General features: G+C 35.8%; 1 protein-coding gene across 1 annotated transcript in view; it reads left to right on the forward strand.

The window, feature by feature from the left end:
- Nucleotides 1–4,931: 4,931 nt before the first annotated feature.
- SNTG1 (syntrophin gamma 1) overlaps nt 4,932–22,846 on the forward strand; it is a gene marked incomplete at its 3' end in the record, with an annotated part of 66,831 nt that continues 48,916 nt past the window's right edge. Inside the window, exons 1-2 of the mRNA XM_026083537.1 lie at nt 4,932–4,958; nt 13,902–14,036. Of these exons, the coding sequence (XP_025939322.1) occupies nt 4,932–4,958; nt 13,902–14,036 (162 nt within the window). The remainder of the gene's footprint in view (nt 4,959–13,901; nt 14,037–22,846) is intronic.

The raw sequence follows: 22,846 nt of genomic DNA on the forward strand, positions 1-22,846 counted from the left end.
TGTGGTGTTAAACCTGTGGTTGCTAGACTGTGTTTACCAAACGTGTTAACCTGTGGTTACTAAACTGCTCCTTTGGGATGACAGTGCTCTCTGCATTCTTCTGAAAAGTGCTAAACACTTTGGGGCAAGCTGGACTGACTGAAGACTGCTTCATGAAATTTGCATTTAAAATAATGCCTCTTCCCCCCTCCTTTTTTTTTCCCTTTCTCTTAAAGCATAAAGGGCCAGCTATGATACATATAAGAACAATGTCTAAGCGATTTTAATTTCAACCCTTTTTACAATAGGATTGAATTTGTTTTAGTTTTAATTATTACTAAAAAAAAAAAAAAAAGTCCTGCACAGATACGAAGATGTATTTTTCATTTCCCAACAGACAAAAAATGACCAATATGATTTCTGTTAAATATCTCCAGAAAGTAGAGCACAAGAGATGTTGGTAAGAACAGAGGTGGGGGAAGGTTTTTAAAAGGCAAACATGCAGTTTGGTAGTGAACTACTGCTACTATTAGTTGCAGATCTGATATTTGTGCCTTTTGAACATGGTTTCAATCTGTTTAGCAATTCAGACAGTTCTCACACAATAAGAATTTCTGGTGGCTCCAGAATCTCCATATGAGCAAGTATACATGAGGAAAGGCCGTGGCATAAAAAAGTTTGCAGAAAGTCTTTTTTGCAAAGTAAATTTCTTCCAGGCTTGAATTTCTGAAGGTGGTGACAGATATGCTGAAAATGCAAACTTAAACAGATAGATAGCTCTCAGAGTCATGAAAGCCAGACCTGAGTGTTCCCTCATGCTGGAAAATAAGGAAAAAAGGGGGGAGGGGAGGAATTGCTCAGTATTTACCCAGGAAAAAAAGAAAAAGATTACTTTTTCTGAGCAAATAAGAATAATACAAGTTGCAATGATATCGTAAGCTCAATTAAATTAATTAAATTTGTTAAAATATCATTTCTCCATGATTTCTTTTTGTGCATAGAATATTTTATTCTTGTTTTGTACCAGTAACCTTGAGAATGAATTGTTTCTTATTATTACTTAAAAAGTATTTAGTTTTATGGCATTCTCAACACTTTACAAACAAAATGTTTAATATTACTACTGCACTCACCTGATTTTTTTTGTTTTCTCTCAGTTTATTAAATATATTGGAGTATTTTGTCATGGAACTACTTTGTGAAATTACATGAATTACTCCACTGGAGTATGACGTGATTTATTACAGGAAGACCAGGGCATAGCTCAAGTGCTCAGTGCATTATCCTAAATGAAGCTTTGTCTCTGAGGGCTGCCATAGCCTTCAGCTGCACCATTATGCTTCAGCCATTGATTTCCCTCTAGAACACAAATGCTTTAATAATACAGCTCAGTAAATGTTTTCTCAGCATTGAATAAATGCTTGGTCTGTCAAGGGGGTGTCAAATTCTGTTCCCAACCTGTCTGTCATGTGTTATTTACTTTGCGTTTGTCAGCAGAGATGAGCTAAATAAGTTTGGTAACTCAGTTTTTGAGTAAGCGCGGTTTGCAGAAGAAGTAGAAAGGAAGGAAAGTAACTTTTCAAGGCCTGCTTGTTTACCATCTTTGATTGCAGTGGTTCCCAACCCTGTCAGAGGACGCCTCGCTGCTGTTGCTGCCTTTCCTTCTGTTTGAATAACACAAGCTGTGTATTTGAATAAAACATTCTCCCTGTGTTTGCTCACCCTGCTCTGACACCATTGCTGTCTCCTCCGCACTGCATCCCTTCAAGGCCATGGGCAGATCCTTTCTCACCTCCGGGAGCACAGTTTGTCCCAAAGGGACCTAAGGGTGGGGAGAGGCAAAGCAAAATCAAATAGTAATTGAGGCTGAAGAGGATTTGGGGTTGCAAACGAGGGGTGACACCTAGGTGACATGGAGGAAAGCTCCTAGGAGAGTGCAAAGATGCTCAGGTGAAAGTGGCTGTGGTTGTAAGGTAAGAGGATTGCAGAGGTTGCTCAGAGGCTGATGAGGGGATATCTGTCAGCAGTGAGTTTCATGGTTTATTATTTTGAAAAGTATTTGTTTTATCATCTTTTAAAATTATTTGGTTTTATGTTTGCTGCCTTTTTTTCATGTACTATAGGACAAGATAATTACTAATTATTAGGGCATTTTATCAGCATAACATGATAAAATCTTTGTGTGATGTGTGATATGTATTCTTATAATTTAATAATCTAGAGAGTTTATTTGGGGTTGAAATGCTGGAAACTTGAAGCTACTGAGCTGATGTATGAGATAAAGCACATTGTAATCAAACCTTCTATGTGCTGTTACTAAAGCATCAAATGTTAAAAAATTGTTGACAGACTGAAAAAAACATAGATAATGGACTTAAATTCTGCTTTGTGTCCAGGTGCAGCTGAGAATCAGTAAGATATAAAATGATACAGAAGCAGTGGCAACTATTTTGCAAAGATTAGTAGCTGACAGTTGTTGAATGCCTGAAAAATAGGTACCCTTACTGAAATGAGTATGATTTTGTGCGAGAACTATGTAGCTCCAGGTTTCCATTTTGGATGACATTTTGATAGTAAAAACTCTTCTCATGAATCATGAAAAATTGTCTCCAATAACCTTTCTCAYTGGAAACTCAGAGTGTAACCTCCCTATGGGAACAACACGAGCTGTTTCTATGGGAAATGAATGTCAGGAGAATATTTGTCGTATTTTTTGTTTTATMTATCCGTAATTTAGCACACACTAGAAAAAAGCAAGTGGCTCTAAGGTGATCAGCAGGTAGATTCACCAAAGGTCATCAGGCAGGAGGCAGCTTAGGGATCATGGTTGGAGTGCTCTCTGAAGATCAAGGGCTTTGTTTGCCATGACAGTCCTCAAAGCATAAGATAGAAAACTATGGCTTTTGCCTTGCAGAAATAGTATYGCCCAGCATATTAAGCATGCAGTGATGTTTAAAATATTGTAAAGGGTTTTTTTTCAGTAAAGAGGTTGCTATTCCTGTGAAATTGCATTCTTCTAAGACCACTAAATTATTATCTGGGCAAAATTAAAGTTATTTTAATTCATCAGCTGTACAATCAGCCTTGGAGCTTAATTGTTGATTGAGGAGCTTAATTGTTCTTGACTTTTTTTCTTCATTTAATACAAATATTTCTGAAATAAATAAATAAATAGAACTAAACAGAAAAAAGGAAGGAAACAGAGGCAGAAATACTGAGTTCACAGACTGACCTGGGTTAGATAGGATTTAGATCAAATGTTAGCTGAGAAAGAACCAGTGAGGACTCATCATTGACTTACAGCTGTGGAACCAAAGTAAAGTTGCCCAAACCCAAACTCAGACTTTGCAGAACTTCTGTTAATAAGGCAGAGCATAAGTGAATACACTTTTGATTACTGTAATGGTTATTGACCTGACATAGTCAGGGCCTGAGAAAGAAGAACACTGCGCAGTACTTCAGTGGGTATTTTTAAAATACATAAATTCCAGCAGGCCAAAAAGTTTTCAGAGTACTGTGCTAAGGTGAATAAAGCCTCCTTCCAAGTTCAGCTTACTCGGCACCTGGAAAGAGGGATCATAAAAATGCCAAGGGAAGATACTTCATTTCACAATGACTGTCCCACCAGAGAGGAAAGTCTTCGAGATGAGGCGGAAATAATGATGTGCCCTTTCAAATCCCTGCATTATAACCTAGCCAAACTAGGCTAGCACTGCTCAATATTCATGTAAAGCACAGGCTGTGGAATTGTGAACCAAACAGAGCTCCATAAATACAGAACATTAACACTATATATCTGTGGGTGCTTGGGTTTAATAAAACTGATGATGATGCAGAGCATCAAAACAAATTAAGCAGCATGACTTTTTTAAATGATTAATACTTGCATTTCATACTAAGTAAGGTGTAGTTTTTTAATAGTATTTTAAACTTAGGCTAATGGACAAAATCTGTGTTGGAGGTTTGAGTACTAAATTTATACAAATAATTGAACGCAAAAAATTCATTCAGAATACTAATAAAATGCTTGATGGAAAGGATTGTTTTTACAGGTTTTGTTTCTCTAGCCGTTAAATAAAATGTCCATTTTGCCCAGGAAGTGTTTCCTGGAAACGTTATCGGTTGATGCAGCAGTATTTCTATTGCAGAAGCAGCAGTAGGACTCTTATTAGCCTCTGATAACAGCCTGTTTCAATAACATTATCTCATAAATAAATGAATGCATAAGCTTGCACTGGGATGAATACACTTCAGGTAAAGGCCTAGGAAAGTAATAATCACAGGATTTGGTGTGACATTTTGCCAGTGCTTTCACATACTCCTGACTTTTCTAACATTTATTTTTTTACCTCATAAGTATTTCTGCAAAGTAGGCAAACTATTAAATGGCACTGGCTTTCTTGGAGAGATTATGTATGTTAATAAATTTTAGTTAGACAAGAAGTATTCGTTCATGTTTTTAATTAGGGGAGAAAAGAAAAAGTCAGTCTTGTAGTAGAGAGAGAGCATTCTGAAGAGCAGCACTTAATCGTTCCCTTCTGTGATGTTTCTTTCCARAATGCTSTAAGTCTGGAAAAGAAGTGAAAAATAAACTCACATCTGCAATAAGAAAAGTAAATTTGAATGTGCTGTGCAAGGGAGGAGGTTGATGAGAATATAAGCATTCCTCTGATTATTCTAAACCTCTGATTCCTCTGATTAATCTATGAAAGCAGGTTGTGCGCTTTATAAGAATCAAGGAACAACTTAAAGCACCTCACACTCCCTAATCCTGTTGCAACTTTGATCATTTCTCTTTTTGAGCAATGACTATAACTGGATCTGCCAAAGAGTAGTGCAATTGCTTTCTGCTCATTTCAGACAGATAACTGTTACATTTTGCAATATCTTTTTCATTGTAATGAAATCTTTCTCTCTGTTTTAGACAAGTATCACTTGCTGTGTCATAGCACATGGATTTCAGGACCGCCTGTGAAGAGGTAAGATCAGATATTTTTCTTTCAAACAATACGAGAATCAAAATCAATGTACTCTTAATCCTTTTTGTATGCAAAATCCTTTTTTACCCTTTTTTTCTGAAATGAGAGGAATTATATAATCAATCAAATGCAAGTTACTCAGTTGATTCCTTTTTGGTGGCTGACAGACTTTGTAGTGGAACATGAAAGGATTTACTGAGGTGAATTCATTATTAGCCCTCACCTCTGTCCTTTCCAATGTACCTCTTTGGGTCCAATGTAGGTGCAGGTATCTGTGCTTTGTGTGAGTTATGCTCCTAGTGAAGTGTCTGTCTGAAAGCCTGTACATGAAGAAATATATAATGGAGCCAGAATCTGTCTATCAATGTTCAGCAAAATCAAGGGGAAAGTACAGGAGTATGAGAAAAAGGTGCACGTGGGGGGAGGCTGTGAACATAACCAAAATGAAAAATACTTTCTTTCTGATTTGATACATACTTTCATTTGATTTGAATCTAAAATATATATAGTTTCATAATATCAGTGCAAACCAGTGCAGTCCACTTAAGATGGGGAGAGTGCTTAGGTTTCCGCATTCATACTAATTTTGCCTTAAAGAAAGGAAATGAGATGTACTTTGTAGATGTTAAAAAAAGACATCATGTTTACTAAATGATTGTCTATGAACTAACTGTTTTAGTATGTCTTCACAACTTTAGCGATTGAGGCACTGTGAGAACCATKTACATCAAATTAGATAGGGATGTCAATGAGTTATTATCATTAAAACATAATGAAAATTACCTRCAACCTGATAATAGCAAACAATATTTATGAATTTATGACTGGGAACAAGAAAACTCTGACTGTATCTTTAAGTTTGACCATAATTCCATGACTCTGTGATTGGAAAATGGAAGTGGAGGAATGGAAACAGCAGTAGGACCAAGAACTCATGGAAGCTAAAGAACAATTTTGCAATTTTGGCCTGAGAAGCAAATAGTATAAATTAGGGGAAAATAATGAAGRAAAAAAAAAAAAGGACTGAAGGATATTAAAACATGGCAGCATTATGAAAGGAGTAGCAGGGCCAAAAACTGATATTAAGCGAAACTTGCCTATGAAAAGGATATCGTGATGGTTGTCCAGGGTGCAATGTGACAGGCTTTAATATCTCAGAAGATCCTTTTAAGATCTAAATTCTGTAATACAGTATCTCCCTGATTATCAGCCTGGAAAAACACATTGCTAGTTAGATGGGGTTTTTGTTCTTTTTGAATGCGTTTATTGAGCTGAAGAGACAGATGCACATTATTTTCACAGGATTTTTACATTGTTATTAAAATTATAGGCTAGTAGAGATTATTTAGTGGCAATTAACTTCACTCCATGCCCATCAGCAATAACAACAACAGCAACCACAGAAAGAAGACCTGGAATGTGAGTCCCATCTTAGCCTTTACAGTACAAGGACAGTGACATTTTTGTTTCATTCAGTATCTGGCTTCTAATGGAAGGATTAATTTTAGCCAAATCTCTCAAGTTTTCACCTTGCTTGAGCTCCCACTATAGGCAATGGAAGGAGAGGGTGACTCCATGATCTGGAGAATCTAAACAAGCAGCTTTAACTTTTAGATTAATAAAACTAAATGAGGTGAATTTAATCCCAGTTTATCTGCCTTGTATAAAATGAGCTTTATACCAATGGGCCACCTCTGAGAAACTTTTAAAACTATAATGATTTACACTTTCCCTCCCAACCCAATGTTAATAAAATGCAAACTTTCAACCTACTTTCATCAAATGCCTGAGTAAAGCTAGCCTTATTCTTTCACAAAGTGTAATTTTTAACTAAAACCTCAGCACTATCATTGTAAGGCATCATCCAATGGTTGTGTTTTATCTACTGCTTGGTTTTCAGAAGGGTCCATTTTTCCAGCTCCGCTGATGTGAGTGCCTTCCTTTGACCTGCTGCTATCCAAGGTTTAAGAAATTACCGAACTCAAGTGATAATATCAAGTGTGAGATGTACTCATCGATTCTATTAGATAATTCAATTCCAAAATATATTTTCTTTAAGCGGCTATCCAGTCAGTGCATTTACAACTTTTAGCCTTCTTTCCCCTCTATCCCCATTTGTATCAAATTCTCAATCATACTGTGTTCAGGAAAAATAATTTCCAGTCTTGTATGCCAAAATAGTTACRAGGCTGGTTTTGATAATGGCAATAAAAGCTGTCATGAGGCATCTTGGCTGTTGGGCCTTCCTCTTCTCCTCCTCTTTGTTTCTTCTGAATATCCATTGCCCTTCTTCCCCCATCCTCCTGAGACCTGTAACCACCACCACTGTAGAGGAATTGAGATTGCTCTCCCAAAAAGCAGGAGCTGGGCTCAGACTTTCCTCACTGGTACTTCACTGCCATCCTTGCTAATGGCAGTATGTGGTTTGAATTAAGTTTCAACTAGCCTAAGAAACAAAATATCCCACACATGCACAATTAAATGATTTCCAAGCCATAAGTCTATCCAACTCCTATTTTAGCCCCTATCCACAGCTTTCCTAACTTTCCAAGAATATAAATTGTAGAGCCACTGGGCTTTCTAAACTCTTTYCTGTCTTCTTGACCCTATTCTATATTCAGAAAACTATCTTTTGGAGGATAACCTCATTCTCTGACATATTTAAGTCCTCTCTGCTGCAAGTACCCTCCTTATGAGACCAAAGACTTGGAATGATTATAGCCCCAACAGGAGGGTGTTTTCCTCTTAGATACTCTTAGKTTTTTGCAAAATAGTATTTTCCATATATTTTATGAACAGGCTGCATTAGCAAAACCCTGCTTTCTAACTTCTGAAATCCCATTCTTTACTTCTGTTGTTTCTGRCTTTTTTTCCTCTTAATATCACTTTAAGCTTGTTTAAATTAAAAAATATCCCATTTGCTTTCAGGCTGATAGTCTGTTCATCTGTACTTGCAATGTTGTCCTTTGCTCCTTTGAAGGATTCCTTTGAACTTGTAGGGTGTGGTCATCTGCTTTATGAATCATACAAACATTCTTCTAGACTTTGCAAACTTCGTAATTTTATACATTATATAGTAGTTCACAGATTTATTTTTAAGATCCTGAGAATTGTCTTTGCCCTTTTTGCTAGCCACAGAATGTGTTTTAATCTTTGAGCAGAATATTGACTTTCTCGTGACTTTCTTCCATAAATCTTGTCATATACTACTTCGAACTGTTCCTGGTGGCCATTATGCCATTTATAGTCTATACATTTCAGCCTAAGCTGGTGATTTCTGTTTTTATAAATGCTATCAAATAGCATTGCTAGGATTTCTAATGCTTTTGTTTTTTTAAAGCAGGTTCAACTCATAATTTACTCCCAAAATTACAAGATGGAAAATGAAAGGCAACTTGCTTACAAAGCCTATGAGAATGTCATGTGATAGGAGACTTAGATTTGTGCTTAAGAAACATGCATATGTTCACATTAGCTTTCAGTTTTCTGTTATCAGTCCGTTTAAATTTCTTGGCCTCAACTGTAATGATATAATCCAGTCTTAGTAAACTCATTGGCAATTCAAACGCCAAAATTTGTTTTCTTATAGTGTCAAAAAGTATTTTTTTCTTTAAAGAAGCACCTCAGTTCAGTAAGAACCTCATATATATATATATATATATATATATATATACACATATATACACATACTTTTCCAAATGTCTCATTTACATATTGAATTAATCAGACTGCATGAAACTGCATGACTGCATTTTTGCTTGAAAGCAAATTCTCTGTAAAAGTTTGTTCTTTGGAGAAAGCAGTTTATCAAGAGTGCCATAGCCAAATATTCACACCTGGCAAATCAAAGAGAAAGAAGGTTAAGCCCAAACCCAACATTTTTTTTCAGGCTGGAATRTAGAATTCACATGCAGGAAAGAACTTGCTATCCTTTTGATTGTAAAATGTTGCTTCCTGATAGAACAGGCTTTGAAAATGTCTTTTAGGACCTGAATGACAAACTAAACRCATCCATGTGTATCTGGGCTGCTTTCCAATTTTTGACAATGTAAGTGCTTTCTACCTACACTAGCAACGCTCCCACAGAATGAGTAGCTGGACCATTTGAAAAACATCCTTTATGTGGTTCTGACACATATTCCTGCCTCTTGTATTCATTGCCATTTTCACCTTATAACTTCAATTTCCTTTTTTATTATTATACTTGCCGTTATATAACACTGACAGGCATATCTCCAAAGCCCAGAGGTCAGCTTCAGTACAAATAAGCATCCAGAAGTGTAGGTATTCATCAGAAGTGAACTACCTCTGCTATTTAAGGCAGTTTCTGCTTACTGGTATCAGTTGTTCTCCTTACTGGTATCAGATTCTTCATGGTAAAACTGGATTTCAGGGCACTGCAGAGGTTTATTATGCTGTAGGACGTACCAGCCAAAGCAGAAATTAAAAATTCGGGCCATCTTGAAACAAGAATGTGTTTGGAGATTTTTTTTCTCTTTCATTCTTCCTTTCCTACATGGACTTATCAACACTTGGGTATCTGGGGAACTGTCAGGGTCTTCTTATCCATGTGTAACTGAAAGAAAAGCAAACCAACTTGTTTTATTACCATAGGGCAAAAGGAATAGCTAAAATATCATAAAAAAAATGTATATTCATCCCCTGAAAACTGATAGAGACTATTTAAAATGGCCTGAAATACTGAATAAGTCTCCTTGTCACCAAAACACAGAAAAAAATCTAGATTTTTTTTTGTCATAATTGACAAGGAAAAGAACAAAARGGAAAAAAGTAAACAAAAATATTCCTTCAGCAGAAAGTGTGCCATTATCCTTGTATGGGCCAGATAAATTAAAAAATATTTTTGTTTGAAGTCCTGCCAAAAAATGGCTTTGAAAACAACGGATAACTTTAAACTCCCTTCTCATACTCTATCTATTTTTGTATATATTTAATAAAGATCATGCTGTTAGCATATATGTATAAACTGTAGCTTTTCTGTGTACTTCCTCTGAAATTAATTCTTAAATATTTGTGAAGGCCATGAATATCACACCCAAATGTTTATGGTATATAAGTATTTATAAATTCCATTCAAAGCTATTAGAGCCAGATCTTATACAAAGCCAATACAGCCACGTAGTGTACATTAGGGTATAATGTAAAAAGATTTTTAAAGGCCTTTTTTCGCTGCCTTGGTGCTAATAATGATCTGAGGATGACCAGACTTTGCAGAAGAGTGATGAGTATGACTTTGTAGAAGCGATCTGTCTTGAGGACTGCTCTCTGCTAGTGATCTAAGGCAGAAAGTCCAACACAGACTGATGTGGCAAAGCAAAGCAAAGGAGGAATCACACATTTTCAGTCCCCCTCCTAGTTTTGTTAGTTTAGGAACAGCAGCAGATTCTGAACTCCTGCTAAGGACGTCAGCTCTTGCCAAGTCGATGCTCCTACCTAACCTGGCTGAAAAGGGCATAGCATCAGATCGTGGAGGCAGTACTTMGTGGGAGCAAAGTTCACTGCATCTGCCATTTAGGTGCCGCTGCCTTCCTTCATCACTGCTTTTGCTTGAAGTCTTCCACTGCTCTCCCATGTACAAACTCAGTCTTTCACGGCTGTTTATTCCTTATCCGTTCCTTAGCCTACCTCATCCACTTCATAAACACGTGCAACTTCAACCAGTCTATTTTCTCKCCGTCTTTACAACAGGTACCCAACTCTAAACAGCATGAAGAATATAGGAAGGTATAAATGTAAGCAGGATAATGTTGCTGGAAATTTAGGCTCAAAAGTACAATCAATGTGTATTTGCTTAATAAAATATTATCAGCTCTTGTCTGTCCATGTCTGTTGCAGTTTATCATACATTTGAGCAAACAAGGATGCCTCGCATGACCTCACACTGACAGTTACCATAGCCCAGCTGATGTGTCATATGCTGTTTATTGATGTAAGTCAGGGTAGGGCAGGGCCCTCTGACACAGTGAAATACAAAAGGCTCGAAGGGAAAATTTTAGCACAGTCTCTTGGTGGAATCTCTTAAAAATTATAAATAGGAACAAAAGCTGCAATCAGCCACACCTCCTCACCCCAGTGCACCCATACTCCCCTCTAAGCCCTTCAAATGTATGAGGTGGCAGGGGTATAGACTAGGGCAGCCTGTCTGATCTCCAGCCAGGACAATTCTACATGGAGGATGAATATTAATGTGCCCTGTAATTTTACAGGAAAGCATATACAGGCAATCTTCCCTGCGTTCTAACTCTAGATAAGGGTGCAGGAGTTCATATCTTTATTTGATTCAGTTTACTGGATCCTCTGGAAAAGGAAAAGAAAAAAGGAAAAAAAAGTCAGTAGGTAAAAATGAAACATAATGAAAAAAGTTAAATGGCAATCTTTATTCGCAAGGCTCATCTTGAGCTTATTTGATGAAACCAAACTACATTTTTACCCTCATCTTCTAGGATTTTCTCCTTTACCAGTTGTTAATGCTGTTGTCAGGTAGGAGAGGCAAGGAGGTAACGTAATTGAAGATTTAATTTTTAACTGTATCATAAATTAACTTTCATAAAACCCAACAACATTAATGTGGTTCATTACATTTTAGAGTGTGTGATGTAAATAAGATCTCTGAGTGTGTGTGATCAGTCTTTCAAAGGTCCAAAATGTTTTGCTATTCCCATGCTTGGTTTCCTTGTTCAAAGTGAATAAACTCTGCCCACATTCATTTAGAAACCAACTTGAATTTTAGCTTATTCTAATGCCTAATTGTGTTTGATATGGTTATGTGCATCTTAATTTCCACAATGAAGTCCCTCAGCTTTGTGCAGAAAGCTTCTTTGGAGGTTTTATAGGGTAATTGACCAAATCAGAAATGTGCAGTCAAGCAAGGCAGAGCTACTAAAAGCAATGAATCAGAGGCAGAATCTACCCCATTGCCGGGGGGAGAGGAAAGGCATGTCTGCAAACTTTTCTGCAGGAAAAAGGTGTTTTATAGTTATAGGTGTTTATGGGCCAGTCTCTTTTATATGACTTTATTTGTAGCTCTCTATGTTCAACTTTCACTGTCACTGCTTGCTTCACAACTGCATGGAAATAAGAGTCTTCTTATTTTGTATGCAGAAGTTATAAGGAGAAGGAGCAGTTTTGCATAAGGAACAGTTAACTGTTTTGCATTCTCTTTATTTTAATGACAAAACGTTTATGTATGCTATTTTATGGCAGGGAATTTTTAGTGGTATTGGAAATATAGCTCCTTATGATGATCCATTTATTTAATTGTTCTGTCGATAGCAATCAGTTTCTGTCTCATCCCTTTAAAAAGAAAGACACCTAAATATTAGAAGAAGTCTGTATGAGGCCTTCTGAGCTAAGCTTCCACTGACTTCAGTGTGAGTTTGCCATGTGGAACTCTTCCTGTTTGTTTCCTGTTATTTAATTTAAAAAGAATAAAAACAACCTCAAAGCCACTTTCAAAGATATGGCTAAGTTATGCTGATATGATTCTGGTGTCCAAGGGAAAATGCTCTCATAAATTTGATAGCTTAGCATGGATTAGAAGTATCAGAACAGAGGTTGTCAGTGCAGAATACTGTATAGAGCTATTTAGAGGTTGTCCTCGACCTTCCACCTCCCTTAAGGTGTGGCAAGAGCAATTTAAACTTTCTTCTTGTAGTTGCCTACTGTCAATTGCATTTTTTTTTTCTCTCTCCATGTTATGGATATGAGGTGTCAGAGCAGATTATGGGGAGATCTTGCTGAGGTGGAGCCCTCAGATCCAGCCAGGTCRTCCTCAGCAGAGAAAGTCAAAGCAAGACTTTTGTTTCCTTGATCCATTCCCCAAAATTTTTTACAGCCAGTAGGTTGAAATCTGACCTGAATGACGATACTGGAAGTTTTATTATTGGCATTGACGAATCCAAGAATTTAAATCATTTTTATCTAAGAATTGTTTCTTATACACACACACACACACAAGTATATATATTCAGATAGATATAGATTATATAATATTTGTAAAACATGCATTGTAATAATGAATTTTTAGATGATTTGTAAGCAAGTTTCTCATACCAAAAAATGCCCTACCAGTATGACTTTTACAAAGTATATAAGGAGTGCTGTTTTCAATACATCCTTCAGGGAAAGATTATTAAATGCTGCAGGTGGTTACTACTCAAACCTTTTATGTATAATGCCAAAAAAGTAGTGCAATAGGTATTGCCGCAATGACACAGTTAAGTTGATGGAAAGTTATTTACTGTATATTGAGAATCCTACAAAATAACTGACTTCTGATGAGAAACATAAAATATAGAAGCAGAGCATGAAATCAGTTACTAGAGGAARTTTCATTCTTTGATGTCTTTTCTCTTATTCTTAAATGCAGCATCCTCATTTGAAAAATAGCATAAAAGCCTAAGTCAGTGTTCTGCTCACAGATCAGAAAAAGCTCACAATGCATTAGAGTAGGCTGCTACCAGATACTTTTAGAACTGGTTATTTTGGAGGTATTATTGTATGTCTTTCTTCCTCAAAATTGGTGTAATATGCAGGAACATCAGCTTTTATTTCATGTCTAAGTGAAATGTTGTCATTTAATGCAGTGCATTTAATGCAGAGAGTATGACAGTAGCTGCCCTTAAGCTAAAGACAGGAGTTTCCCTAATTCATCATAGGCAAAATAGGGCCTTATTATACCAAAAATTTACCTTTGCCACTTGCTACCCTCACCATCATTATCCTGTAGTATGAGCGCAGTAAATAAATATAGTGATCACTGGTAATAGCTTTGGATACGCGTTGACATATTTATGGTAATGGTACTGATTTCTCAGCTAAGATCTGTCAATTATTCTGTTTCAAAATATATAGTTGTTGTAAGTTGTTGCAACACAACTTGCAAACTAAGAAAACTTTTTTTCTCTCTTCCTTCCTTTGAAGACAAAGACAGGGATTTGTTTGCTGCAGGATGGTAACCAGGAGCCTTTCAAAGTGCGATTGCACTTAGCCAAAGATATTTTGATGATCCAGGAGCAGGATGTGATCTGTGTGTCTGGTGAGCCTTTCTATTCTGGTGTAAGTAGTCTTTATTTCTTCTTTTATGATGCACTTTAGAAAAAGTAAAAATACWCTGTATGTGTGTGCACATGCACATGTGTGTGTTTACTCTCACAGCTTGATATTTCATTGCATACAGTTAACATTGAGTTTATTTTAATGTATCATCTATCGAGACTGAATCTTTGCACTGCTCATCTAGGAAGCAGCACTGCATTCATCCTTAAATCCTGGAGCCACTGAATACAACAAACAGTGTCTTTTCCTGTGGATACAGATACCTCAATGTATTTACATATCTGAGTGATGTCTATGGAGTTGATGAACCATTCACATAGTGACTGTTATGTCAAGGCACTGCTGTATCAAGGTGCAGGAATTATTTGACTGTTGTCCTCTGTAGCTTTGGTTGCTTGATATGTTAGCATAACACCAAACTTCATGCGTGTTGCCAGTCCATGCAGTGAGGGTCACTGGTTGAAGAAGCCCTTAATATAGCCTCAGGTCAGCTGGATCAGTGTAATATTCTAACTTATGTATTACTGTTTTGACATGGTGCATCAAATTTCTTGTTGAAGCTTCATACTGAATTTTGTAGATAGGAAACTGAGTTCTGTAGACAATTATTTGAAAGGTTTGTAAAATGTTATACAGAACAATATTGTACATTTTTGAAGTATTATAAGTTTTTATTTAATTGTAGAAAATAGCTAAAAAAACTAATAGAAATCATTTACTATTCATTTCTATAGACATTTTTATAGATACTGTAATTGTATTTTATAGATATAGTTTTACAATTTATTGAAAAATATTATGAACRTTCCGTTCTCCCTTTAAGCTGAATAAAACTATCATAGCTTTTCATGTTAAATCTTGCGAGGCATAGTGGTGTAATATCTTTTTATRCAGATGTTGTCTGACTGCTATTAGGCTCTGTACTATTAATTAATTGCTGCTGTTTGTATGTTCCTATGTCTCAAAATACAAGTGTAATAAAATGATACAAAGCATAGACCAGAAATAAATTGATAAAACGTTAGTAATGCTAACACTGTGGAAGATCAGTGGTGAATGTATAGGAAAATCCACTGGACTAATATGAACATCTCAAGGTGAATGTTTCTGAGTTTTCCTTTGAAGCAAGAGGGACACACTGTCTTCACTGTGTCCATATATATTGGGTTAATTTKCATGGACAAATCTTTTATTAGCTTTTGACAGTTTAATGTACAAATTTACTAACATGGGTGTGCTGTATGTAGAAGTTTCTTTTAACCAATCAAAGTGTACTGTTTCTTTCAGSAACATACAGGACCTCTAGCAGCCCAGGCAGAAAGAAATCTTAAATTCATGCTGAGGCTATAGTTGTTCAATTAGCAGCACACTCTGCAGCACCATTACTCAGCCAGCCCCATTCTGGCTTTATTTATTAAAAGATTTTATCACTCAAAAATACGACTTTCATTAATGTGCTGTAATATCTATTACTTCTGCTGAACCTGGCATTTAAATGTCCTCATGAAATGCATATTTAATAATTTTTCGTTTCACAGCAAGACTTTCTTTTACAATTTTACCCTCTTTAGTTTCACAACAGCATTGTAGAAGATAGTGAATAATTTGCTTCAYTGATTATGCTGCCCCTATTTTATTTGCATATCGAATGCATAACTCATTAACAGATTGATATTAATGTGGTGATGAGGAGTTTCTTTTCTCTTGGCAGTGTTATTGTTAATCTAGTGACTTTTGAGCCCTTTACCCTGATTTCCTCTGGGATTAAGACTGGGTCTTGACTCAGTAGGTTCATTCTAGCTAAGGATGATTAACATTTCATGGACAGTTAACTCTCCTTTTGTCACAGGCCATTTAAATCATCGGAATCATCTGCTTTGGTTGTATAGTATGATTAGACAAGTCCCACAGGCTTTCTTTTTGCATTTTTTCCCCATTTTTATTCCTGATGTAATTAGGTTGCTTTTCTGTTTGTTTATTTTTCTTACCTTTTATTTTGCTTGGTTGATTTTGCTTTGTTCTTGATTTCATTCTGGATGACTGACCATGTCTATTTTTCTTTTACATGCTTTCTGCAATGCAAGTGGTCTGATTAGAAATTAGCATTGAATGCTTCATAGAATAAGACTCTAATGGATAAAAATATAATTTGTAACTGAGGAACAATAGCATTGTTAAATTTTATATACAAGTAGCTACAGTAGAAGTCCTTTTAGATCTGTCTGAATAAATAGTCTTCAGATAATTTGATTATAAGTTTTACTTTTCACTACTGCACTGTTTAGGAACCCAATGCTATTACTGTGTTTCCAGTTCAGAACAGTGTCTTTACTGTTTGTTAAGTCTGAAGCAACTTGCGTGCTCTTCTGCGTAGGTCAGACTTTAAGCAGGTGCTTAACGTTCCAGTGGTRTCCTGATCTGCATCCTATGGGATAATGTAAATGAAATCAATGGACCTAGTGGACTATGTGAATATTTGGGATGAGGACCTAGTTCTTAAATTAGAACGCTTCRTTTTTAGTGGGAAATGATTCTAATTTCCCAAAACTAAAGAGATGCAAAGAAACCTTGTTTCTTCTTTCATTGTATACAATTTGGAGCAAGAAAATAAAATCTGTAAATGATTGTAAGCAGCGTGTCATTAAAACAGTGTTAAACTCTAAAAAAGAAAGGATCTCCCTTTCTTTAGCAGCTTGAACTATGCTAGTTTTAGTGGGGTTCCCGTAACCATTGTACCTGTAGCAATTCCCTCAAGCGTTTCTGTTCAAACGATCATGGATGAGATCTAAATTCAAGAATCAGTAGCACCAACAGGTATTGCAGAGATTTCCTTATGGACACAACATGAAAGACTTGCTTTCCAAGAGATAGAAATGTAAAGGCTTCAGCATTGTGCTACTGGTGGGTACCTGATGCGGATTTGCACTCCAATGCCGATGACCAAAGTGTGAGATGAGAACGTTTTGTGAAAGTCAGAATCTAGAAAGCAATGTCTTTACTAACCCAAATGAAATCCTTGCCTGGAGAGAGGTTTTACAGCATGCAATGTGTATGTCTGAATTTATGAGTGGTGTGAGTGCTGAGGATATCCACAGGTCTGTGTCTGAGAAAACTGGAAGATAAGGCTGGTCACTGCTAGGTCAGATTTTTTTTTTTTTCCCTAAAGTACTAGACTTTCACAAAATGTCACAGAATTGTGGTATTGCAAAATTATAAAACAGATTGCTTTATTATAATCTTCACAAATCTCCATGAGAGTTATATGTGGTACAGACCAGTCAGGATTTTTACTCTTTTCATCTGGAAAAAAAAAAATCCCTTGAAAACAGCTGAATTACCACCACATAGGAACTTCAGCATTGATGGCAGAAGTATAGAATATTATTTCATAATTCCTTATAAACATATCCCTTGAATTACATGAAATTAACCTCACAAAAGTTTGCTACATGGTGTTCAAGATGGCAATGTGTGATAAGGCAACCCCCCATCTTTTTAGACATATAGATCAATAGACTGGTCTGACAAGGATGGCCTGATGCTCACCTTGATGAAAATTATGGGAGGGAAAATAATCCCCTAAAATATTGTGTGTCTGATCTGAAATATGACTTTTCAGTAGGCTCATTCCTAGGAAAAGATTTAATCTTTACAATTGTTGTGTTACATAGTTGAATATTCATAATTTCTATCACCTCTTGTGAACATCTGAAATTCAAGTAAACAGACTATTGTGTTTTATCAATAAAAATAATTTATAGGGAGCCATAATTTTTTCTTCTTTAATAGGTTTTATTTGTTTGCTAATCCTTCCTCAGGCAAGCAGTTTTTTCTACTAGAGTGTATCTGCATATGATGTCCATAAACCAAGGATATGACAGTGTACTGTCCAACAAGATGGATGATTCAAATCAGCTACTGTTTTTCTAAAAGATCAAAAATAAACTAGGAGCAGATGACAAAATGCTAAGTTTGGTCACCAGGACACTTTGTATTCTTGCATAATTTTCTTAAATTAAAGGATCTACTGAAAAGTCATAGAATTGTCTGAAATAGTAGTAACTCACCTAATGAAAAGATACAGATGATTCCCATTCACTTTGAGTAATCAAATTCTATGCTGTTATGCAATAATGCATTGCTTAATTAAACATCTGATAATTTTTTTAGTATTTTTTGATTAAGGATCTTTGTGGGAGATTGATGTGAGGATCATTCATGCTTTCAATACTAATAKAAAATTAATGCACATTTTTGTAAATTTATAGAGCAACGGCTCTCATGGAGTATTATAGCATTTGTCTAAGGATTTAGCTGAGTTTGATACAAATGTATCTGAATGTGACTTATGGACTATAATTAGCTCTTTTGATAGATAAAAGGCTTTCATCAATAAATGCTTTTTGCAAGGTCAGAAAGTAATACTGAGTTAAATTCTAGAACTGTAATCAGATCTGATTTCTGACCTTACTAATCACACAACCATTCTTCTTTTTCTTGTAAAGATAGCATATTTTATCCGACTTTTAAATTTATCCTGTCACTATTGTGAAATCAAGTATATTAAAAAAAATTATAACTCTATACAACTCCATGTGGTATTACAAAAAAAAATTAGTTGCATTAGAGATAGCTTTTCAGCTTTTAAAATTCACACAATGCCATATTTTTTTCAAAATTTTTTATTTAAATAGTAAAGCTCTTATTTATTTTTAAGTATATATTCAGAATATGTCACTTAACAGTGACTTGTCTGACCAGTCAGATGATGTTATTGCCTTTCCTTTTCTTGCACATTTTAGAAGTGTGGATACTTACTGAGAGTGAACTTTAAATCTTTTACCTTGGCAGATTCTTTTTTGAGAGTTTAAAATTTTCTTTCCAYGTATTTTGGTGTATGCAAAACAAGTCCAATTAACATTGGCAAAGTTGATAAGTAGAAAAATGAAAGAAGAAGGAGAATTTTAAAATAATTAATGTTTGGTTTTGGTTTATTTGCTGTATTGTATTTATTTTTGCATTTATTTGCTGTTTTGATTCTGCTGTGCGATTAGACAGTATGAACAGTGCCAAAGTGAAACTCCTGGTACTGGAGAGAACTGCAAATAGGTAAACGAGTAGGTCACCTTTCAAGCACTTTCCCTTCTTGTTACCTTCCCAAAGCTACCAGTTAGAAAGGTGATTTTTTTTTATCATGTTGGCATCAGTAAGCTATTCAGTGGAGTGAATCCATTTTTTCACAGACTCCATCAAATATCTATCAGATGGGGGTAACTTTTATTTTCTGCCAATCTGGACAACTTTTAAGTGTCAGCCCAGGGCTGGCAGATGTAAATCCCAGTATTTAGGGACAATCCAAACCTGTTTATTTTTCTGCAGCTGCTGAGAAAAGAAAAAAGCTGCTAGGCAATCTACTGAGGTTTAAACACAAGACTGCCATTTGTTAGGTCAGACTTGAAAGGACAGAACAGCCTTTTCTCTTTGGAGTCAAGTTTTTTCTCTCATAAAAAAAAAAAAAGACAAATACTAAAAAACAGAAAACAACTGGAAAAGCCAAAGCATGGCTCAGCGGCAGCGTATGCYGTGAGGAGCTAGCTGGAAACTACAGCTATCGTGAAACTACCATAGTGTGTTTGTTACCAGGCCTCGTGGGAATTTGGATCTGTATGACCTTGGGTTTGTGTTTTTTCTCTTGAATGTGCACATTGAGCAATGCAGTAGTTTTGGATTAAGTTGAGCTGGCAGCCTCAGAGTAGGGCTTGTATAAGTAACGACCGAGGCGACTGTTTCTGCTTTTAGGCACGTGTGGTGGGAAGGGGAAGCACGAGGGACGGGTCGGGTGCTCTTGCTCCTTACCAGCAGTATTAACAGCCTGTGCAGTGCAGGGGCTCGCAGCACCCGCTGCCTCCAGGACAAGGGCGTTTCCAAGGGGATTCCCCTTCTGCCACCCTCTCCTACTGCCTCCCCGTCGCCAGCCRGATGAGGAGCTGCAGAAATGAGACGGGCTTGGGATATCACGCAGCGGAAGCCGTGAGCTGATGAGCAAGTCTGTTGGCGAGCCTGCTTAACGTAGTTAATCCAAACCTGAAAGCGTGCGACCTGTGTCCTGTGCCTTCTCAGGCTGACTCTGAGGTTTGATTGTTCATCCAAAGAACTGTCAGTAGAAAAGAGCGAAGCCTTGCCAAAGGGAGGATGTAAAACCTTCCTTCAGGAAAATGCWTGAAGAAATTCAATGAAAAAAATAAAATGTCATTGACTTCTAGCAAAATATAATGTGATTACTAATGCCAGCTAAACTATGTGAGAATACAGCCTTGAAGATTAGCTTTAAATATTAACAGAGTTTGACCTCTGACATTGCTGCCAATGCATCRATTATATATTTCATTATTTCTTTCTTAAAATTATATTCTAACATTTTCCACCCTTTCTTTCTCTACACTTTTCCATGTCACTGTGCTATTGCACATTCATTTTTATGTTTATTCCTTTTTTCCCACCTACTGTATTTTTTCCCCACTTTTAGATTTTTTCCATGTTTTTTCACAATTATAATGCCTTTATGTCTGTTCCATAACAGAGTTCTTGTTTTTTGTCTGGATTTAGACAAATTAACTCTACATCTTGCCATGCATATCTTTACTCATGTAAGAATAGCCATACACATCAGTATGAAAATACAAATCCCAAACTGAAAATACAACATTTATATCTTGATTAAAAGATGAACATGGAAAAGTGAAGTTTCACATCCTGTTAAGTCAGTATTATGAAGAGTTTTGAAGTTTCTTGGTTCTTTTGTTCAGCTGCAGTTGCGTAGTTCCACAGAGGCAAATTATTTGAACACACTAGATTACTGGTTTATATTTGACAATAAATAAATTGAAAATATTACTAATTAATCATTATTATTAAGAATCAATTAAGCAGTGTTATAAACTCTCTCCTACACCACATTCTAGTTAGTATGAAATCTTTGAATTTTTACTGTGCCCTAAKTTTTTAACTGTTATAAGTAACATTAACTCTTGACAATATGTAAATAGCTTATAATTACATAAGATTCCATATTTTCCCTTCTTAATTATTTACTCTTTTTATGTTCTTACATAGTCATTCTTCACTTTTATCTCATTTAAGATGACGTCTGTGATCCCAAGAAGGTTAAATGCCTGTTTATAGAGAAATTTTAATACATCTTTAATGAAAGCCTATAAAATAGTGCTTTTTCTTTCACTGCATAGCTCTGAGGAAGAAACTTTTGGCAAAACTGTTAGCTCTGTCTCCCAGTCAGTGAACATATGCTCAGTGGATGAGGAATTTTCTGAGTTAGAGGCATAGAAAATAATGACTGCTTATCAACAGCTTTGAGCTTTTCAATAAAATGATAACTACTTTTATTGTCTTCCAGGAAGCAGCTTCTAAAATGCTCCTCTGAATCTTGCATGAAAAGATCCTAGGAGCTCTAACTTCTGCTCTGTTTAGCATGATGTGGTAATGTGGTTAAAAATGTGGTAATAGAATTACAAGCTCACAGGACGTTTCCTTTGGTCTTTGTATCAAACTAGGTGGCTTTTCATCAGAATCAGTTTTCTTTGTGTAAACTTGGAGATGAGCTTGCTTTTGGGAGTTGCAGAACCACTGCAAACTCAATGATACAATACTACCCTGTGTAAATAAAGAGCAGTACTAATAGACCAGCCTACTTTTGACATTGACTTTTAGTTAGATTTTATCTTAAGCAGATCATTAGACTCAATGGAGCTACACCATCTTTGAACTGGAACAACATAAAGGGTGAATAAGAATATTTAGACCACTTCTTTACTGGTAAAAAATATGTTAACTTCTAGAGCTGTCATCACATTTTCTTGAATAGCTGTAAAGCATTTTAGGAACTTAAAAAGAGGGCCATTAGGTGAGTGAAAAGCATTTTATTATTGTTCATTTTAAATGCTAATGAAAAGCATCAGAACTAAATCATTTGTTTCAATTTGCTGGTCAAACTTCTTTATTATATTAATCATATTGTATAAACATATTCTTTTACATTAAAAATATGTTGAATTACAAACAAAGTTTATTCAATTCATCTTGGGTGAAAATGGCACAGAAGTTGAAGCTTTGTATGGATCTATCACAAGACACATATTGCAAAAGAAGAAAAAATTACTCAGATAAATGAATTTGCTAACAAAACTTTTCAAAGCTGGTACCTATCATCAAAATACTTAATCAGAGTTAAGGTAGGATTCATCTTTCCAAAGGTAAATTTGACATCTAGGCTCTGTACTCAATGGAAGACATAGTGCTAGAAGATGATTAACACCTAAGGGAGGCACCAGCTATGACTTACCTAGATTTAATGTATTTATTTTTCTTTGCTGATTACAGAGTAAAACTAGGCTTGACCAATGCATAGCTTTTAGATGGCTTAATCCTGTTCTTTTTCTTCTAACCTTTTGGTTAGAAGAAGAGTTGCTGAACAAAGCTAGGACCTGATCCTGAGCCAAGATTCTGGCAGTATGAAATGTGTGATGCTTCTGACATTCTGGAGAAGCTGTTTCACAGTATTATTCATGTGAGTTTAGTAATCACAGACTATTAGATTATTAATGATGGGTTACTAATGAAGTATATAACTCATATATAATTCTGATTTATATGTTTAAAGTTCATAAATTGTTTGGGGGGGGGAGTTAATTGTTAGATGTTATGCTGTAAAGAATATGTAAGTGTTTGGGATATGCCAAAGTAATATGTTTCTTCATTCTAGGACAGAGAAGTATGTTTTATTAGCATTAGGTTAA

Source organism: Apteryx rowi, unplaced genomic scaffold (genome assembly GCF_003343035.1).
Source record: "Apteryx rowi isolate R43461 unplaced genomic scaffold, aptRow1 scaffold_607, whole genome shotgun sequence".
NCBI lineage: Eukaryota > Metazoa > Chordata > Aves > Apterygiformes > Apterygidae > Apteryx > Apteryx rowi.